General features: G+C 36.8%; 3 protein-coding genes across 3 annotated transcripts; 2 read left to right on the forward strand and 1 right to left on the reverse strand.

Moving 5' to 3' along the window:
* The first annotated feature begins 3001 nt into the window (after window positions 1-3001).
* On the forward strand, window positions 3002-10880 carry LOC113656460 (acyl-coenzyme A amino acid N-acyltransferase 2-like). The gene is given in 12 exon segments (XM_027167739.2): window positions 3002-3095; window positions 4511-4714; window positions 4816-4908; window positions 5050-5086; window positions 5235-5347; window positions 5804-5979; window positions 7192-7308; window positions 7542-7621; window positions 8623-8716; window positions 9158-9236; window positions 10490-10627; window positions 10702-10880. Coding segments are annotated over 12 exon segments (1338 nt in total). The 3' UTR covers window positions 10815-10880.
* On the reverse strand, window positions 10750-13265 carry LOC113656548 (protein S100-B-like). The gene is made up of 3 exons (XM_027167844.2): window positions 12558-13265; window positions 12290-12425; window positions 10750-11416 (listed from the first exon to the last, which is right to left on the reverse strand). The coding sequence occupies exons 2-3, from the start codon at window positions 12419-12421 to the stop codon at window positions 11273-11275; spliced, it is 276 nt and encodes a 91-aa protein (XP_027023645.1). The 5' UTR covers window positions 12422-12425; window positions 12558-13265; the 3' UTR covers window positions 10750-11272.
* A 321-nt stretch (window positions 13266-13586) lies between these two features.
* On the forward strand, window positions 13587-21365 carry inpp1 (inositol polyphosphate-1-phosphatase). Its single transcript, XM_027167843.2, has 6 exons — window positions 13587-13796; window positions 15888-16093; window positions 16174-16234; window positions 17164-17364; window positions 17549-17723; window positions 20166-21365. The coding sequence occupies exons 2-6, from the start codon at window positions 15890-15892 to the stop codon at window positions 20665-20667; spliced, it is 1143 nt and encodes a 380-aa protein (XP_027023644.1). The 5' UTR covers window positions 13587-13796; window positions 15888-15889; the 3' UTR covers window positions 20668-21365.
* The last annotated feature ends 976 nt before the right edge of the window (window positions 21366-22341 follow it).

The raw sequence follows: 22341 nt of genomic DNA on the forward strand, positions 1-22341 counted from the left end.
AGCACCCTTCTCCCAAACCGAGAGCTGAGTTCTCTCAGCAGGTGATGGAGAGATCCTGTAAAGGGAGATAATCTGTCACACACACATACACACAGACAGAGAGAAACATGTACTGTCATATTAAACGAAGCTAATTTCAATCTCTAATTAAATGCACACTTTTCAAACCATGAACTGAGAAAAGTCCATTTAAAGATATTTAGAAAAAAATGGAAATGAATAATGTTAATGAGTTAGTGTGGTGGTCTGAGAAAACCCATAAGATTTTGGATTCATTTTGGCAAAGTGGCAAAAAAAGTTTTGACCAAACATAATTTTTTTTTTTTTACGATGAATATTTTCCAAGCTATGTGGGGCACGGTGGTTTAGTGGTTAGCACGTTCACCTCACACCTCCAGGGTCGGGGGTTCGATTCCCGCCTCCACCTTGTGTGTGTGGAGTTTGCATATTCTCCCCGTGCCTCGGGGGTTTCCTCTGGGTAGTCCGGTTTCCTCCCCCTGGTCCAAAGACATGCATGGTAGGTTGATTGGCATCTCTGGAAAATTGTCCGTAGTGTGTGAGTGTGTGAGTTGGCACTCCGTCCAGGGTGTATCCTGCCTTGATGCCCGATGACGCCTGAGGCACAGGCTCCCCATGACCCAAGGTAGTTCGGATAAGTGGTAGAAAATGAATGAATGAATGAATGAATGAATGAATGAATGAATGAATGAATGAATGAATTAATTTTTCAAGCTTTATTAATCCAAACACATAATTAATCCAACTAATGTGGGTGTGTATTTTTTTTTTACTCTGTAATCTTGCCAGTTCTGTCTTTCAGATCCACATCACAGATAACAGTTTTATCAGAGGAATGTTTGTAGGATGTATCTGATCAAATTCCTACTACAAAACTGTAATCCTGGCTTTACAAGGTCAGAAGACGGTACCCGTTTCTCAACGAGTTCTTGAGCAATCTTGTGTCTTTGTGCTCGTCTACGTCATCGTCCTCTGCCGAAATTAGATTCCAATACTGAAGACTTCAAGTACTTATTAAATTTTGAATGCTCTGAACTTACTTGAACTCCCAGAAGTCAATGTGGCAAAAACAATGGTGGATCATGAAAGCCTGACCAAAAACATCTTTTTAACAGCAATAATCTAAATCTGCATTTAAAACTAGTTATTCTAAGGAAAGATTTAGATATATATATGAGATTGTTCCATCAGAAAGTTCTTTGGTTTTTGGCAATTATTTCAAATACATTTTGTGAGTAGTGGGAAAGTATATTATTATTTCAAGGTCTACACTACCATCTTGTGGTCAAATGGAAGAAATGCACGTGTGTGTGTGTGTGTGTGTGTGTGTGTGTGTGTGTGTGTGTGTGTGTGTGTGTGTGTGTGTGTGTGTGTGTGTGTGTGTGTGTGTGTGTGTGTGTGTGTGTGTGTGCGTGCATATGTGTGTGCATATGTGTGTGCATATGTGTGTGTGTCTGTGTGTGAGTCTGTGTGTGTTTCTGTGTGTGTGTGTGTGTGTGTTTGTTGCATGCTGATGAAAACTGAGTCTATGTTGTTTGATTTAGATTTCTCCTTTCGATTTTATCAAACAAATTAATATCACTACATTTAACAAGGTAAAAACTTCTACCTTAAAGCAATGTTGTTGAAGTTTAATAGACAGTCAGGAGAAATTGCTTTAGCGGGTCAAAGTTCATCTCTGCGTTGTCATGGTAACGCCTCCTGACAAATTTTAGCATATTAAAATTCGGTTGTTTTTTTTTCATTATAATAATATATGCTATTTTCATTTCTTTATATATTAAAAAATATAATGAATCTACACTCTGTACACAGTCACATTTTATTAAGCAGTTTAAAACTACTGAAGGGAAAATGAGTCTGTTGAGCATTGATATCAAGGCATGGCGATATCTGGTGGTGTGCAAACATTACAGCAGTCATATATTACAGTAAAACCTTTTTTTTTCAAGGAGGTCCAAATGCCTGTCTATCTCAGCAACAGCCTTCATATGGCCTTATTTTCTCTCTTATTATCATCATCATCTTCAAGGCCTTTCTACCAGGGATGATCTATATAGGGTCCAAAAGATTAAAGACCTTGAAGCCTTCATTTTCAATCACTGACACAAGTTGGACATCCAGCTGAGGGTCTAAAAGATAATATAATCCTATGTCAGTGTCATTTGATCTTATATCAATGGTTTTAATAATTAACAAGGTAAACAAAAATGTAATAAAACACTAAGTAGTAAAGAGTACGTTTTCAATACAAGATGAAGTGGTCAAAGTGATTTTTTAAAGGCATCTTGGACATAATGTATTAGTGTCAGTATATCAGAAAAAACAGGATCAGTAACAGAATCAAAGGAAAGGTGTAGAAGACAGTAGTGAGAGCAGCGATGTTGTGTTAGAGACTGCAGCAGGGAGGAAAAGACATGAGGCAGAGATGGAGGTTGCAGAGATGAGGATGTTGAGGTTCTTTTTAGATGGTTTGGACATGTACAGAGAAGGGAGATGGTTATATTGGTAGAAGGATGTTGGAGATGGAGCTGCCAGGTAAGAGGTCAAAGAGGAGATTATATGGATGTGTTAAATGAGGACATGAGGTTAATTGGTGTGAGAGTATACAGGATGCAGAGGATGGAGCTAGGTGGAAACAGATGATTCGCTGTGGCAAGCCCTGACTGGAAAAGCCAAAAATACAAAAAGATATCAGAAGAAACGTGAATTGCATAAAGTATAGAATAGTTAAAATAATAAAATAAAATAACTACAATGAAGGATCTTGATCATCATCATTAGGTTGTGGTGCTGTGGTACCACACAGGCTAAGCCTGTCAGTGTCAATACCACACCCAGCACTTTTATAACAGCGTTTTTCTAACGTTCTACGTCATCAGTCAAGTTTTAAAGGTAATTCGACCCAAGTTTCAACCCTGTGGGAAAACAAAGGCGTTATTCTGTTGAGAGCAAATCAGTGTGTGACAATCAGATGATGATGATGATGATGATGATGTCAGTGTGTGTTTGTTCTTTCTCAGAATTGTTCCAGAAACAAATTATTTTTCCTTGCGCATTTAAAAAGGCTTTACAAGGTAAGAGCTGTGACATCAGTATTTATTTATTCATTTATTTATTTATTTGTTGGTTTATTTATTTATCTATTTATTTATTTATTTATTTATTTGATACACCTGTTATAAAGGTTTTTTTTCTTTAAATGTTATAAATTGTATTTTATTGTTAAAAAAAATTCATTAAGGACATTTTGCTGATTTATTCTAATAAGATGTTTAGTTAGATAGTCTTTCACTGTTAATATCCGTCTGTAATAAAACTCTTATCTCGAAAAGCTATTCAGCTGTTCAGGTTTTTTACACGTTTTTATGAACTCACGTGACATTCAGCAGTAAAACGTTAAACACACAGGATGATTTCAGGTTTATTGCTTACACTGAGAGTCAAAACATCGTTCATTTTAAGCAGCAATAATTTGACTGAATTTTTTATTTTACTGATATCTTGAGTAATTTATTATTATATTGACTTAGTATCAAATCTCAATTACTTAATTAAACAGATCTCTTGAGTTAATGAGTTATCAAGGCAAAATCATTTCTAATTAATTATTAAGTCATTATAACAGGTGTCCAAGTCCATGTAATTACTCACTCTCACTCACTCATCTCATCTTCTACCGCTTATCCGAACTTCTTGGGTCACGGGGAGCCTGTGCCTATCTCAGGTGTCATCGGGCATCGAGGCAGGATACACCCTGGACCGTGCCAACCCATCACAGGGCACACAAACACTCTCATTCACTCACACACTCACACACTACGGACAATTTTCCAGAGATGCCAATCAACCTACCATGCATGTCTTTGGACCGGGGGAGGAAACCGGAGTACCCGGAGGAAACCCCCGAGGCACGGGGAGAACATGCAAACTGCGCACACACAAGGCGGAGGCGGGAATCGAACCGCTAACCCTGGAGGTGTGAGGCGAACGTGCTACCCACTAAGCCACCGTGCCCCCCCCATGTAATTACACAGTGGAAAATTTGTTCTTTCGTACAGAAATGCCAGAAATTAGACTAATTCATGGGAGGTCGTATAAGGGTGTGTGATTATAATTAAACTTTTGAGTTAGTTAACATTTGATTTATGTTTGATTTTGAATATTTGGTTGATTTTTGAGTATCTAAAGGTGTTGAGCATTTCAGAGAGAATTCGCTATGACTGAAGCCATCTTCCAGGACTCTCAAAGAAACAATGTGGACTTTTTCCCCTTTCTTCTGTGTCCTATAGACCTTCCAAAGTTCACATTTTCAGCTTTTATAAACACTTTAACTTTGTACATCCTTAACACTTAAACTTTATTCTATAATTATTATAGAAGGCAACATCCAAGATAAATCTCTACGCCAGCTATAAACCTGCGTCTAACACGTAATTTCTTAATGCCTTGTGTACTATTTCAATCCGCTCTCCGCTCTGTGCAAGTCCAGTGAGATGGACAACAACATGCAGACCAGCTCCATTATTAAGAGCAACACCTTCACGTGGGATAATTGATGAGCTGATCACTATAGAGGCTCATTATCTGCCACAAAACTCCCCAGTGACAATGAGAGCTCAGATGACCTGCGATGATGGATAATTGTGGCAGTCCGTTGCTCATTTTCACACCGACGAGGATGGAGTCATAGACCGCAAGTAATAATAGTTAAAATAATGTCATTTCTTTCTATTAGAAGGTAAAAAGGTAAGGAAAATGTAATTGTAACGTAAACTAACTTTACATCTGTAACAGTGACAAAACATTCCTCTGTCGGTGGTACGTATGTCGGCTGTAAACCAATGGGCCTGTTTTGGAGTCTTCAGCATGTAACTGTTGAAAAACAAGGTACTGTATAAGGTAGGAGAACAATTATCTGTGGTTAGTTCTGTTTATAATGAAGCATGAAGACAAGATAATAATACAGGTTGTTGTATCCTTAAGAGAGTTTAAAGAACCACATGCTGTTTTTTTTTTTTTTTTTTAAAGCACAATCTTTGGACATCTCTGTTACATCTGAAATTCAGTAATGGTTAAACAGATCTGGTTGTAGGTCATTGCTTGACCGCTGACTTTTAGTTACTTGTTACCAAGAGCTCTGTATAGATTTCCTGTAATTTATTAAATGAAACTAAGAAACATTAGATTATCCATTTTCTGTTCTGTTCTTTAAGGTTTAGAAAGAAAGATGTTGAGACTCCATACACAGTGGATGTGTCTGTGCTGGAAGGCCACATTTTTCTGGGGGCTCGGCTTTCCATAGGGCACATTTTGTTGGATTTAAGAAGTGAATGGTAAAAACATCCTATCTGTTTCCCAATGTAGAGAATAGGTTATGAAACAATTGAGATGTCAAAGGTGCATCCTGAACCGAATACATGAGGCAGGGCTACCGGGTGCTGATACCAGATGGAAGAAAATAAAAATCAAGATGGCTGACGGCACAATCTAAAAAATTTATTTTAGATTAGCAAGGTAATTTGCCATCAACTGGGAAACATCTTATATTTCCAGTAAGTGTTCCATTTGAGATGATACCACCCTTCTAAAATGTATACACTATAACAGAGTGCACAGTGAAAGTGCACAGTGTTTAGTACATAATTAGGGACACAGCTCTAGACTTCTAGATCTTACTATAAAAAGCAGAAACGACTCTCTGATCAGTATAATAAGTATACCGTACTGAATACAATGTTGTGTGAGGTTTCCTCGGAGAAGAACGTCTCAAAATTTTTTAAAGGTCCAGGTCCGTTTCCTGCAGTTATAGATCTGTTTGGTTTGGCTTGAGGTCTGGTGAAGTACCGAGCTGCTCTGCTTGCCTCACATGGTCTGGCCTCCACGGCTTTATTCTACTTTGATCACAAAGATATTCCCGGACCCCCAAAACATATCAACGTTGGAGACTCTTACTTCAAGGTAAGCTTCCAAAGAGATATGTGTGCACCCATTATTGCCCCTTCCAACGGAATTCAAACCACTTGTTCCCACGTCTACAGAAAGTTTCAATAACTCCACCCACTCCCGTTGTTAATATTGCCTACCCATCCTCACTATATTATCACTGCCATACTTGATACGTCTTTCACATTTCAGGTGATTGCTGTTTTGCACAATACATTACAATGCCTTATGTAACTGCTGCTAGAATACTAAAGTTTTCATTCCAGTATTTCTGCACACGTAATATTGATTGTACATACAGTACAATCAATTAACATTGATTTGCTCTGTTATTGTTTATTGTTTTTTCTGTAATGTCTTGTTTGTTTGCACTGTCTTTTGTCCTGCACTGTCTTGTCTGTCTTGTTTGTCTCGTCCTGCCCTGTGTTCACCAGGTTGCACAGATGCACTTTATGTGGCTAGGACTACTTACTTAAGTCTTTAGCTCTGTCTTTGTTGTATTTAGCACACTGGTCCAGGAGAAACGTTGTCTCATTTCACTGTGTACTGCAACATCTATGTATGGTTGAAATGACAATAAAAGCTTCTTGACTTGACTTGATACTATTTGCCATAATATGAACAAGGTAGTAATTTAAACAACTGTGATCTTCTGCAGGATGAAGGAAAAAAATCTTTGCGTAATATCATGTTATCACCCTGGATTTGCCACCCATGCCACTCTTATAGGGATTGACACTAAACCCATCTTTTATCATTCATCACTCTGACTCTCTGGTTTCTGCATGGCTCTCACAAAGTCATTGGATTGCATGATGAGATCCTTAGCTGCTGTACAGTACATCCCTGAAGACTAATCTCTTTGTTAAGACCTTGTGATAACTCTCAGATCTGTCACGCTACCTTGTGGTAACCATGGGAGACCGACGGTACTTCTCTCCTTGCATCGCCTCGCCTCACATCATCAATAACATTAAGTGTTTATTTCTATCTCCAGATCCTACACTGGCGATGGATCAGTTCATTCTTATGTTAAGTCTGGTTTACTTCAGCTTATCACATCCTACTCTGCACAATGCTCCCTTAAAAGCTCTAGCACTGCTTGTTTGTAATTACAATCCCTAAGGGTGCTAGAAAGTCATGGATTAACACTCTTTCCCTGACCTGGCTCTTGGAATAAACTTCCTCTGATGTATGTGAGTGTGTGTGTTGGTCCCCTTTCCCTAGGCAGCATGGCAGGTTCTGTGTGATCACCCCCAGGTGTGTGAGGATCGGATTGCAATCATCGGGATTTCCTTTGGGGTCTCTATAGCTCTGCGGATTGCCACATCCTTGCCAGTTAACGTAAGAAACAGTGAAGCTAAGCAACCGATAACATTAAAAATAACACTAATACTAATGTAATGGCGTTCATATGTTACAGTACAATAACAACCATTTTATTGCACATGTAAACACTTGGAGACAGCATCAACTAGCTTCTACACAAAACTGAGTAAACCACGAAATTCACTAAGCAGCTTCTGATATACAGTATGTGTATATATAAATTTGGATTCCACTCGTAACCTGTCCAGCCGAGGTGCGTGGTTTGCATCAATGGGCCGTTCTGCAGCATGAACAAGATATTTGGTGAAGACGGAGAGAATATTGATGAGTAAGTAACTGTTCCAGTGTGATATTTTATAGTACACACCCTCTATGTATCTGAGCATGAGGAAAGAGGGTTAGACAGGCTGTTTATACAGTAGCTGCTGTACTCAGTCAAATCACTCCAGGAAATCCCGGTTTTACAGAAATTAACACAAAATCAAGCAAACTTCATTATATTCTGAGTTTGCGATTTTTTATTTATTTATTTATTTTTTCCAAATTACTGAAGACTTTCTGCGGATTTAGGCCAGAATGTGTGAAACATTTGTACAGCTATCACAGAAGGTAATTACATATGTGTTTAAAAGAAGAATCCTGTGCTTGCAATTTCAAAAAAAAAATTTTTTTAGAATAACAAAAAAAGCACAAAAATGGCAAATTTTGGGTGAAAAATGCTGCAAAATTAAGCATTTTTGTCACAATGTCCACAAAAAAACTCCCAGAGAACTGTATAATGTAAAGTACAAGAGGAACAAACGTCTTTCTTGAAGATTTTATGCCACGTTAAAAGCATCAGTTCACAAATAGAGTAGAAGAATCGGTAGTGTTAGAAAATTCCTGTAGCATAAGACAAGAGGGTTATGTCAGCTTAAGTCGATTATTTTTCTAGAACATTCATGTCAGCACACATCATTCTGTCATTTTTATTAGAATAAATATTATAGCAGATTACTTTGTTATTTTTATTAGAATAAATAAAATGTTTGCAAATGCATTTAGGACTTTCATCTTCGGAAATGATGACCCAACAGTAGTCCCTAATATCTCAGCTATGCAGTGTTTAGTGTTGTGTCATCTTTTTTCAGCCATAGAAAGTGCAAATAAACAGAAACTATAGTCAAACCAAGCTGTGTCCAAACCTGACAGATAGATTGAGACTACACCACACCAGCAGGGGGAGACATTTTATTATACTATTCATGCATCACAATTTTTATGTGTGCCATATTAACCATTTATTTATTTATTTATTTATTTATTTATTAACATCTAACATCTTTCCAGAGAGCAAAAACAATGGTACATTAACGATCAAGGCTACGTGAGTTTCAGGGACTTCTCTTTACCTTGTAAGGTTCCACCTGAAAACATTATTCAGGTAAATAATCAAAGGTGAACTGGATGAAATGATTTTATTTTTATTTCACTTTATTATTATTTTTCTCAATGTCCATTATCTGTTTTAAACTTTATTGTAAATTCTATTTGTATTAATTATATTAATAATATCTGTTATATTTATGTTCTATTAATTGCTCAAGCTGCAATTACGTAATTGTGCTTACAGTAGTTTGCATTATTATTTGCAGTAAAAGGGACATCACAGACATTTTTTTATTTTGATCTAAACTATCCCTTTATGGTTCTGTTTATTATTAATACAGAGTTACAGGCTTTTCCATTCCCTTTACTCTCTGCATGTAGCTTTTATGTTAAAATCTGACTTTTTGGCCACAAATGTACCGGTTCTGATGTAAATTGATTATGTTGCTATGGTAACACTATGACCCATGCATGAGCTGAAACACTGTGTCAACAGGTTGAGAAGGTGCGCTGCCCTCTGCTCTTCATCATCGGAGAGGACGACTTGTGCTGTCCATCTGTAGAGAACGCAGACGAGGTGAGGGAGACTTAAACGTAGACGCCCACAGAATGATTTATAAGTCATCTTCTAAACTGTGATAACTTCATAGATTTGAGAGATAAATGTAAGATTTATACCCAGGATCTATCTATCTATCTATCTATCTATCTATCTATCTATCTATCTATCTATCTATCTATCTATCTATCTATCTATCTATCTGTCTGTCTGTCTGTCTGTCTGTTTGTCATGACACTATCACACTACAGACAGGATTAACATTAACCAATTCACCAAACCAATGAAATTATCATAATTAACAAATGTAGCATTTTTTATATCTCATGACCAGTAGGTGGCATCATTCTGTAACTACTAATGCCTCCTCAATCATGGTTGTTATACACAAGTATTTAGTGAAGGAGCCTAAGTGTTACAGAAAGTTCATTTTGGAAGTAAAATGAAAGCTAAATTCTTTCAGAAACTTTCTTTCTTGCTTGCTTTCTGTACATTTGCTAATAAATTCTGTATCATTTGTCCTAAAAGCATGGAACTGCTACATTTAGGTTCAGTAAAGCATGAGACAGGACAAAGACATCCAATTTCATTGTGTCGGCCATTTTGAAGTGTGTGTTACAAGCACATGAGTACCTTTACAAAACTCTGTAAGTATCCTTGTCTTGTTCCAGCTCCAAATTAAGCACTTGCATGCTTGATAACTTACACATAACATTTTTGTATGAAGGCACGCAAAGTGCTTGAACCCTGATAATTGCTGATATATTTTTAATTGGTATGATGATACTGTGCCTTTTTACCCTCATACAGAATCCTTTTCATTGTATACGTTTTCACACATTTCTATTATAGCTGATATCAGATGTTGGCCAATAATCTTGGCGTTGCATATCTGTTAATGTTACTGAGAGTTTTACTGAGAAATTAAATCCTGTTCAGCTCTGAGGTGAGTTGAGAAACCATCATTTGTCCTGGCATGTTCCTTTTCTACAGAAAATCGCTTCACTGTTTCTATATTCAGTTGAAACTTTTTTTTTTAAATAACAATTTAAAAGTACCCAGGATCTCAGAGTCCTCGTGTCTGATTCATTAAAGTTAGATGTCTTTCCTTAAGTGTACAGAGAAAATCTGAATAATGTAACATATCTGGGCAAATATGTCTAAAAGATTCTGCACAAACACAAAAAGAACAGGTCAGACAGGTGTAGCTGGAAATAACTATTCAGTCGTGACTCACATGCTTGTTTCAAACCGTTTTATCTGATCGGCAAATTGAAAGACGGCTTCGCACCGCAGGTAAATCTCACCTGTTCACTCGGGTGTGGTACCCTGGAGCTGGTCACCTGATCGAGCCACCACACACACCCACTTCCCGCAGCTCCACCTGTGCCACTCAACACACTCAAAGTCAGTGTGCTTTAATTCTTTAATTACATCCCTGCTGTACAATTAGCTCATTTTATCATTTGCATGTTATTCAGCTGTGATTCAATGGGGAGGAACTCTGGAGCAACACGCAGCCGCTCAGGAAGACTCGTGGCCACGCATCCTGACATTCCTGGAAAGTCATTTAAGAAAGGCAGACGCAGCTTAGTTACAACACACCCTTTTTTCCTTTCCCTTACTTGTGGCCTATTGCTCATCTCAAGGGTCGGTCCTTTACATCATCAGCTAGCATGAAATGAATTGCATAAATCAGTTCATGCATCAGCAAGTATTTACTTGAATGAGTATTTATTTATTTAAATTTTTTTTGTATGTTTTCAGAACAAGATGGCTAATCAAGCCAAAAACCATTTAATTCAATCCAAATTTAAGCTTTAATATTTATAACTCCAACAAATCTGCATATCAACGACCGGTGGGAAAAAATGGTTTGGCACTTCTGTTACATCAGTGGGGTGTCCAGTGATGGCTTGCTCTTAATACATCATGAAATAAATACAACAGAACCAAATGCAGGATTCTTTCAATAAAAATCAAAACTTCACATAAAGCAGAGTTTATTATTGGTGATTATCTGTAGTTAACTGAGTTAGTGAGTCGAGTGTGTTAATGATCTTCCATAAACAGATCATGGCACGCTGATGTCACCATGGCAATAAGAGGAATGAACTCTTGGAAGTCGATCTCTCGATCTCCGTTCTGATCCAGATCAGAAAAAAGGAAGTCAAGGGTATCCTTGTCCTGAATTTTCTGGGGGGACATAGAAATAGGCGCATTCATTATTACAATAATGATGTATCTGATGTCAGTATTATCAAGCATTTTAAAACTTTGGTATCTATTTGGTGTGTGAATATATATGAATTGAAAAATGTTGCTCTATAAAAGAAAAATAGAAGTCATTGTTATGGTGAAGCTTTCTGTAAGGAGATCTTTCCTTAGCATTTACAGGGGTGTCTGGTGTCTGACATTTTTCCCCAATGGGTTTAAAATGAAATTCATGAAAGCTCAATTCCACATAATGATCAATTCCACATAATGATCTGAGTCACTGAACTATAGGACTTAACTGATTAACAGCATCCAATCTGAAAGTGAAATAAGTCAATTTTTACACTTATACTAAATACACTTTGTGTTACTTGTGTTAATGAACAAACGTCTCTTTTTCATTTGCTTTTCATTATCGAAAAAAGAGGGTCTGCAAATGTTTGGACTCAAATTCCTAATTCCAATCATCTCGAATAGGCCACATTAAACATGCATCGATTAGTGTGATTTAAATTGAATAGTTTGTGTGATAAAATTAACCTGTATTGCAATATTATCCTGTTTGTGCTCCCCTTCACTGTACATTAAATAAAACCTATTTTGGTTTAAAGAATAGTGACAGTGATTATGTCCCTTTTTTAATATTTTGGGTGTGTCATTGTGCTTGAGAAAGCTCAGCATAGATCTGCCTCATACTTTGTTTGCATAATTTGATAGTAAAAATGTGGTCCATAAACCACAAATGTAATGAAAATGAAAAATCCCACTGATTTGAATTAAAGGTGAGTGACTCCTTTCACACCCATTGCATTGATTCATAACAATGTCACAAGACTGATCTCAAACACTCACCATGATAAACTGGGTCATCTCGTTGTTAATGAGATCCTTAAGGTCGGCTTTTTTCAGCTTACACTTGTGTCCGGAGTATTTGTGGAAGATCTTTACGATGGTTATCATTGCTTTCTCGAGGTCTGAAGACATAGTTCTGAAGCATACCAAAAAGAAAAGGGTGTTAGAATTATTTTATACAGTCCTCCAGTGCACATTTCATTAATATAGCTGTCATAACCAATTAAAAATTGTCAATCACATTTTGTATTATTACTAATATAATTACCTTTTTGACAGTGTTTTTGCTCAGAGTATAAAACGTCTTTCCCTGTTGCAGCACCACTCCCTGTGAATAGGATGACTATACAGAGATGGAGTTGAGTGTGTGAATCCATATTGATTTTTTTTCATCCTTGAAAGGCTAAAATGTGGTGAGCACTAACAGCAAAATGAGGTTTGGAGAAATAGATACCATGAAATGTCATTGATGCAGAAGTTGCGCTGCTTGTCAGGACTTCACAAATTAGTCAGCAGGCATAACAACAGTAATCTCAAAACTACAGTCAATAAAAATGACTCGGTGTGCAATTCATTCATTTCCTCAAAACAAACATGTATCCGTTCAAAGTAAATGCATTTGAATGCACTCTCCATGCATTTTCATTTTCATAATGTTTAATTATGCTACCATTTCTGCAGAACTGTTCAGACTCGTAGCACCTCATTGTTTTCAGTTTCCTGTGTCTTGTGAGAACCAGGCTATTGATAGACATATTTGAGGTTACCCATGCTTCATTTCTGCTTCTTCTTTAGAAAGTTTTACTTTCTAAATGAAAGTTTTTTATTCCATAATAGACATTCCCTTAATTTCTACCATAAGGCAGCTACTAAAGGAGGATAGAGAGAGTCTGCATAGTTGAGAGAGAGTCTGCATAGTTCTACCTCACAAACATACACAAAACTGTTTACACTATAATTAATCATTCTTGCACATGGTATAGTTTTTGTGTATATTATATTACATTCCTCTGTAGTCTTCTTCATCTATCTATCTATCTATCTATCTATCTATCTATCTATCTATCTATCTATCTATCTATCTATCTATCTATCAGTAAATAAGGGATGAATAAAGATGCGATATTTTTGAGGCAGCGACAAGCAGGAACATTATTAATTTAACAAAAGGTTTCTTTTAGAAGTTGCCTAGCAACAGCATTAGCATCGTGACCGAGCTGAAACGTCAGAAAACGTCAGAGAATCAGAAAGGCCGCTGAAACGGTTCTGCAGCCTCTCCACGCAGTGCGCATGCGTCAGATCCCCGCGCATGCGTAGTGCCCTGAAGACCTCAGTTTTACAGCAGCGACAGGCGTGTGTTCAGTCAGATGGAGGTTTTGATAAAGGAAGTGGTCTTGCTCTTATCGCCTTTCCTGCCTTGTGTCGATAACAAACCTCGAATGAGCGCACTGACCATCTCGAGTGAGTGAAGTTAATCCAGAACACATAGAACTGCTCGTATTTAAAGGTGAGTACCAGCTTCCTGGATTCGTTTTGTTTGTTTGTTTGTTTATTCTGTGTTTCTGCTTGGATTTGTACAGATGTTGACATCCAGATGTGTGTATGTCGAATCCTAGTGATCTCTAGAGTCTTAAACTTACTTATAATCTTCTAGGTTGATGCAGTAAATGTGTTAAAAACATTAAAAAGCTGAAGCTCTTCAGCATCACAGTGCAATAATATTCTCTATATTATTTATATTTGCATTGGATTTGGATGCAGCCTCTGCAACTGGGCTCGAGAAATATTCACCAAAAAATCCCTCATTTCAGTTTATTTTTTATTTGTAAATAAATATCCAATAATTAGAGTTATTCATTTAAAGTTTTGGGTTTAACTATAAAGAAATGACTGACATTGACAGTGCCATAAGGCCTCATTTTATTCTGCTACTCTGAGCTTTTTCTTTTTCCACAAAGAAAAAAAATCCATTGTATTGACTCATTTCCTTTTCCTTTAAAGCGGTGTTTCTCAAACCATCGCTTAATGTTTTTGCTCTGAGAACTGATTTACTGATTTATATATCATGGTGCTTTTTTTTTTTCAATTGATTGGTTCTTATTTTCTATAAGAACAGCTGAAAGTCCCACATTTACATTAATGCAGTCATTCAGTATGTTGACATTTCTATCTTAACAACATACACGGGATCTCGTACGACATCCGCTTCACAAGAACACACAAAAACTTCTGTAATTAGTTTTATTTAAACTGCTTTTCCACCATTGGAAAGTCTTCACTTCAGTGGATTTTGCATTTTCTTTAAGAATAAGATAAAAGTTTATTTATCGTAGTCATAGCATAAGTGATAACAGGAACTAACTTGTTTTGTAGACGTGCCACAGCAATAAACATAACTATTAATGGATAAAATAAAATGTCCCGGTCTTTAATTTTAAAACATTTTAGCATTGGACAGTTTTGGTGTAACAAGAATAAAACCCTTCACGACTATTAACAGGCTGTTATTGAGAAATTACTGTTATTATGACAGGATGTATGAACACCACACAGATGTCGATTATGTTCCATGTGTTAGGGGGGAGAGGAAAATATAGTCCAAGTAAAGCCCAAAATTGTCATTCATCTCTTTGGATACAAAAGTTTGTATCCTCCTGGTTTCTACTGTTTATCCCTGGAAAAAACATTGTTTCATTGGTGCTTACTAAAGCCACAAAAAAGACAGATGATTAATAAAATAATTATAACTATCTGACAAAAGATCTGAAAAGGCAAGTGGAATAATTGAGTGTTTTTTGTTTATAACTTCATTTGGATGTATGTTGTGTGTCTTGTTGGAGGGTGGGGCACATGGTGGATTAGTGGTTAGCTCATTTGCTTTATGTCTCTAGGCTTTGGGGTTCACTTCCCACCTAATTTAGTTGTGTGCTAAGTTTGCATGTTCTCTAGGCTTCAGGTAATATGTTGATTGGTCTCTCTAAATTGTCTGTATTAAGTGTGTGTGCATGATTGTGCCCTGTGATGGTCCAGAGGATTCCTTGTAGCACTTTGGTGCAGAAAATAGAAGATATCTGTCTGTCTGTCTGTCTGTCTGTCATATAAACCATTCATTCAAACCCTAATAACCTTTTCTATCTGTCCCAGTTAGTGTGATATTTTTATGCCCTGTATTTTAACAGCCTGGCCTGAATTTCTCATTATAATCCTCCTGGAGATAAAGAATAAAAATGGTACAATCAGCACTAAAGCCGTAATGATGATAATGCCGATATAATAATAACCAAGAATATCATTAACCAAATAAATATTATGTAAGAGAAGAACAAATGACCGCAAAGAGTTAGAATGAAGGTCCTGAACACAACAACAGTAAATTTTTCACTGCTAGACTAGACTACAGAATACTTGTCTAAACCATCAGGTGACATGAGTGATACTAAGTTACATAGTTTTTCAATCAGCACAAGGATTAAAATGTCAAGCATGTTATTAATAGATGGTGTAGAAATGTATGACTGTCAGTCTTTCTCACAGAAAATCATAAGTTCCTTTTTAAAAAAATGTTAATATTCTGAACTTTTCACTTGTTTATTTTTAGCGATGGCAAATTTGCTGCGTCTTATCCTGAGCGTGGCTGAAAAAGCCGCCAACGTGGCGCGGGTGTGCAGGCAGGAGGCGCCGTTATTTGAGTTGCTGGTGCAGGAGAAAACCGGAGCCGACAAGAACAAAAAGTTTGTCCAGGACTTCAAGACGCTCGCAGACGTTGTTATACAGGAAATGATCCGACACGATGTCTGTGCACAGGTGAGTGTTGGATTCTCACTGTCACTCACATCTGGATTCTCACTGTCTAATCTTTGTCTAATCAAAACTCTCTGTGGCAGTTTCCAGAGCTGAATGGCTTCATTTATGGGGAAGAATCCAACAAGTTTGAGAATGGACTCGGTGAGCGATTGATTCTGTACAGTCACTAAGTTTACTAAAATAAAAAAGAGGACATTTAATCAGAGTTACTTAATAAACAGATTGCTTATGTAATGTGAAATAGTTCACATCAGTCAGTCAATTAAAGAGGCGTTTCCAAAGTTCCCTCCATTTTTAGTCGAGGAGAAATGTTCAACCATAACGCAGCCATTTCTTAGGCTTTAAGAATGTATTTAAAACATGTTTAACTCATATAATATTTGAATAGTTAAAAAAAATCTTGGTGATTTGTCTTACTTGTATATAAAGTGATGCTGTAAAGCAAAGATGCCTACAAAGAAATCATGAAATTAACATTTAAGTACACGAGTAAACATTATAGAGAGCGGGAGAGAGTAAGAACACAATAATGTCAATATTTCGATGTGAAAACCAAGTAAACTTTGTGCATTTGTGTTCAGGAAATTGGCTGATTATTTTAATATAAATAAATAAATAGAATAAAAATTATGATGTTTAAAATTAATTACAATTTATCTCTCTTTTTTTTAATTTAATTTAAAATTAAATAACACAAATATAAAATTGACCATTTATTCCTAATGAGCAAACCTGAGGCAATGGTGGCATGGAAAAACTCCCTGAGATTATATGAGGAAGAAACCTGTCTGTCTATGTATATATCTATCAACTAGCAATTAAGGAGAATGCAGTGTTTCCAAAATTGCATCATCTTGGATATAAAGTCTATTAGGAATTAAAAAGTTTCGAATTGGCGTTTTAACAGGTTTCTTAAATCATCTGCACACCTGTCGTTTCTTAGAATCAAATTTCTAACACCTAACAGGTGATCATTGATAAAATAGAATAATCCGTTGTGTTTGATCCACACAATTATAAGGTAATGTACTGTATGATGTTTACCTTTTTTTTTTTTTGCCATCTTTAAGGAGAGAGCGTGACCGTTACTGTTTGCGCTAAACAAGAGGACACGACGACTTTACTAGCCAAAGTGCTGGACGGAGACGGAGCGGCCGCTTCACTTCTCGCCGAAGCCATCCATCAGAATCTGCAACTACGAGACGAACTTGCCGAAAAGCTGCAGCTCCCTCTGAAACCCGAGGACTTGGCCATCTGGATCGACCCCATAGGTATTAAAGAGTCTACCGTACACTTTATCATTACTGATAAGAGATTATGAAGGTCAATATTGTGAGCACTGAGGAACACATTTGTGTTAAACAAACATCCCTGATAGGGACCATTTTTTGTCTATTATAGATTATTGCCTTAATCCTTGTTATGAACCCCTTATTAATTCATCCTCCTGTGCAGATGGTACAAGTCAGTATATTGAAGGGAAGGAGCGGGAGATAACAGGTGAAGAGTTCTGCCCTTCCGGTCTTCCATGTGCACTCGTTCTTATCGGTGTTTACCTGCGTGCAACCGGAGAACCCGTGATGGGGGTCATCAATCAGCCATTTACACGCAAAGACTCAACCGGGAAGAAGTAAGTATCACCACTGTGTTATTACTGTTAAAACAGACATATAAGTGTCATTAACATGAAGATAGATATAGACTAGAAACTGCTTATACTCCAAATCATCTGATTTATACACCATTATGTTAGATTAATGTGTTTGTCTCAGTGTTACTGCTTCTATAGCCAAGCTATTCAATTGGTGGACCGTGTTCTTATCCCGTTCCGTAAGGTTATTTGTTCTGGCCCTTTAAGTGGCCTGTTGGGACTCACAGTTATGAAGTGACTCTCGTCTGTTAAATTCAGCACGAGTCGCAGCACAGAGCAGGAGTCACGTGACCTTAGGCGAGTGATGCAAGCAGCGTCTCCTGTGAAACGCGATGATTGACAGGACGATGACGGACAAAAACTTTTGTTAGAATCATTTCTTCTCTTCATTTCTTTCTTCAGTTTTCTAAAGTTTTCTTTATCTCTCATTAGAATGCAGCCTAAACGTTTGACAATTATAGAGATTGCTGTTGTAGATTTAATACCCATACTACAATCTGACAGAAAATTGACAAAAAATACCACAAAACAATGATATTTTCAATATTGTAAACTTTTTTGTTATGTGCATTTAAGTTTCAGTCCATTGAGTTAAGTTCTAAGTGAGTGTTATATGGCTCACTGGTTTACACATTTGAATGTAGAAAAAAATCCTCTTGAGCATCTTACATTACACTGATGTTGTTCTGCAGAATAAAAACAATACTTGGGTGTCTTAAGGTGCAGAATTCCAACATATGAGCTCCTATACTGTTGTTATAATGACCCTCATGATGAACTAATCGGATTGCTCTGATTTATAGTCCCATATTTCACCAAGACTTCCAACATGGAAGATTCACATAATCTAAGACCAATCAATTATTCCAAACAAAGTCTTCAGGACACACCGGACTGTAACAGGACAAGACGTGATTTTACACGAGGAGCTTTTAGAGAAAGGAATAAAGAAAAGGTGGCGAGGAAAGATTTTATAAGAGCACAGGAAATAACTCGCTTTAAAATGTCATGTATAACTGGATACAAATATGACTTTCTTTAACCAATTAAAGCTTATTGTTGGGAATATTCAGTGATGTACACTGAGTCTGGTGTGGTATTAATGGTGTGGTAGTGACATCACACAACACCTAGGGGTGGATTCTAACATGACAGGTTGAAACATCTGAGCATGTCGCTACAATTATCCACATTGTTATCCACACGATTATCGACTCCAGTGTTTCATTTGAAGCTTTTTTATAATATTTAATTCAATTCAATTCGATTTTATTTGTATAGCGCCTTTAAGAATGGACAGTGTCTCCAAGCGGCTTTACAGAACACACGAAACAAAGATTAATATAATACAGAAGTTCAAGATTAATATTTTACTCATTATATTATCTTGTATTAACATATTAACTTTTCTAGGAAAGCTTTCTTTCATCTGCTAAGATCATTAGACTGTTCTTACACCATGCAGAGTTTGAAAACACTGTCATTACACCATGCAAAATGAGTTTCATGCTCTAGGTCGGATTATTGTAATGGCTAATTAACCAGAGAGATGAATAAGCTCCATAAAAAAAACTTAAGGCTATATTTGAAAATATTCATCTGTGGTGTGATGGTGACATCATACCATGCCGTTATTGATCATTATTCTCAAAACAGCACACGGTGACAGTGTTGGCAAAACTGTAATAGGATACAGGATATCTTTACTGATAGGAAGGTTGTGAGTTTGAATCCCAGGTCCACCAAGCTGCCACTCATGGCCCCCTGACTTAACCTGTAAGATATGGCCGATGTTTGCACACTGAACGCTCCGTCACTAGCGACTCCACTGTGTAGTGTGATTCATCCCTAAAGCATGTAATGACATTCATAAATAACTGGTTTTATTTTCTTTCCTTTTTTTTCATGTAGACTCCTGTAGGAACATCATGTAAAATCCTGCTGCTTTTATTTGATTCATTCAAATGCATTCTTTTTCTTTTCTACAATTCATTATCTGATAGAGTATGATTATCAAACACAATATTTGCTAAATTTTTTTATAATAAAAAATTATATATACACACACACTAGACCGTGGCACTTTATCATCCGAGATGTTCCTAGTGCTTTTAAACTCTCACCACTCAATGATAAGTGTAAGCGAGGGTCACAGTGAAGCGGCTCTTGTGTAGCTCTTAGACGAATACGAGCACCTAAAAAGTAACGTGCTTGATAATATGTAGCTTAAAGGTGAAATCTCTTGTCAGTTTTGCTTTTCCTGTTGTAGTGATGTGAACTAACCGAGTCATTTAATGAGCAGTGAGTTTAAGACTTGAGTTGCAGTGACAACAGGTAGGGAAAAGCTTTCAGTTCAGCATGCCGCTTTATCTCTCACTTCCCTTACACTGTGCATCATTGCTGTTTTTTCTTTTATTTCAGATGGAAGGGTCGGTACTTTTGGGGAGTTTCGTATGAAGATATCAACATATGCTCCTTCACACCATGTCAGCGGCCCACGGGGAAAAACCCAGACTCTCTCTCTGTGGTCTTGAGCTCCAGTGAGAAGCAGGAAGTGAAAGATACTTTGTCGCCGCTCTGCGATGGCCAGCTGACCTACGCCTCAGGGGCGGGGTATAAAATCCTGTGTGTGATTCAGGGCTTGGTGGATATGTACGTGCTCTCAGAGGGCAGCACATATAAGTGGGACTCGTGCGCTCCTCATGCTATACTACGTGCTTTCGGAGGGGGTATCTGTGACCTCAGCCAGTGCCTTTCTGCTGTCAGGAACGGCAATAAGGACCTCAGGGCAGAACTGACCTATAATAACCCCTGTGCTGGGTGTCAGGGGGCTGAGCAGTGGGCAAACAAGGGGGGTTTAGTGGCGTATTTGGACTCTGCAGTTCTGGCCAGAGTGGTTGAGGCACTTGCTAAAAAAATATGATTTTGTTTTTGTTGTTGTTTTGTTAAGATGTTTATTTTAGGGCAAGACTGGTTTTGTATCCTTTACATTTTGGTGCAATTTATCAACATATTTATGCCATAATAGATTTTGACAATGTAAAACAAATTTTTTTTAGGCTGCCTACGTAGGCAACTTTGTCAGGTTGCATTAGCTATAAGTCCCGAGTCACTTGTCTGAAAGCTTGAATCGAAGCTTGCAAGCAAATTCACACATACATGGGGTGCTAAAACTTACATACTGACATATGGTAAAGTCTTATTCTAAATCAATGATAGTTAAAGATGAATTCCATATGCACTGTTGTGATCTCATAAGCTAAAAATAAATGTAAGGAAATATTGTGATGTCACGTCAGCACATGACTACAATTATGTGTCCATTTCTATTATATAATGTACAAGGCTGCTGGTTTCTCAAGTGTGTATAGAAATCTACAGATAGAAACAGTTTCTTTTTGAATTGTGTTGTTTATATCAAAACAGCAAATCCATGAAGACCTGTGTCATTATTATATTTACCTTTATATTACTTTATTACAATTACGGTTACTGGTTAAAGTTGCAAGTTCTGTATGTAGCCAGTATGCGATATACTATTTTATAATGTCATGTACAGTTTAAAATGCAAATGTCATTCTGTTATAAATATTAAAGATATGTATAACTGGGGAACTTCAATTGTTGTTGCTGTTTTTGGTTACAGCTGCAATTACGTTCATGTACACAGCTACACATAAAAAAAATATCATTCCGGATTTTAGAATGGGATTTTTTTTTATAATTCTTATTGGGATGTTTTGTCACTGTTTTCCCATTTCGGATAAGTTCTGTATCTTAAACTATTATATCTTACATATACTATTATATCTTACATTTTAATTTAATATTGTTTCTGTAAAGCTGCTTTGTAAATTTAGAAATTTGATTGATAGAGCCTATATAAATTAAAATGTAATTGTAATGAGTTAATGCTGCTGCCCCCTGGTGGCCGCTGTCTGTATTTCTGCTAATGGTTTACAGTCGGCTATAAATGAAACTTCAGTTTTTAACCGCTAGATGGCGACTACTATAACACTACTACTACTACTACTACTACTAATAATAATAATAATAATAATAATAATAATAATAATTTTCCTTATTGATCAAAATTATTGATGGTAACACAGCAGACTACAAAACTGTGCAATTAATTTTAACTATATTCTTGTAACGAATTTACATGATCAGCCAAGACGAGTTGAATGGGCAGTTGATCTCTTTGGCACTATTTTGCACAGTAAAATTGTAATATAATTAAATTAATATAATTTCTGTAAAGCTGCTTTGTAAATTTAGAAATTTGATTGATAGAGCCTATATAAATTAAAATGTAATTGTAATTAGTTGATGATGCTGCTCCCTCCCACAAGAGGAAGATGAGAAACACCCGACCCAACCAAACAGTACAGACAAGCTGAAGGCTGTTAACAAAGTTACCTGGTCTTCAGTAGTGCTTCAGGGGCTGATCCCCCTCCTGTGCCATGATCATTTTTAGAAGTTGGAAATTTCTGTATTGTACATGATGATTCTTTAATTTATCTAAGTAAATGTTTGGATATTTTGAGATTCAGGATTTTTTTATTTTCATAAAATGGCATCAGAACTGGCAAGT

This window comes from Tachysurus fulvidraco, chromosome 2 (assembly GCF_022655615.1).
Source record: "Tachysurus fulvidraco isolate hzauxx_2018 chromosome 2, HZAU_PFXX_2.0, whole genome shotgun sequence".
Lineage (NCBI taxonomy): Eukaryota > Metazoa > Chordata > Actinopteri > Siluriformes > Bagridae > Tachysurus > Tachysurus fulvidraco.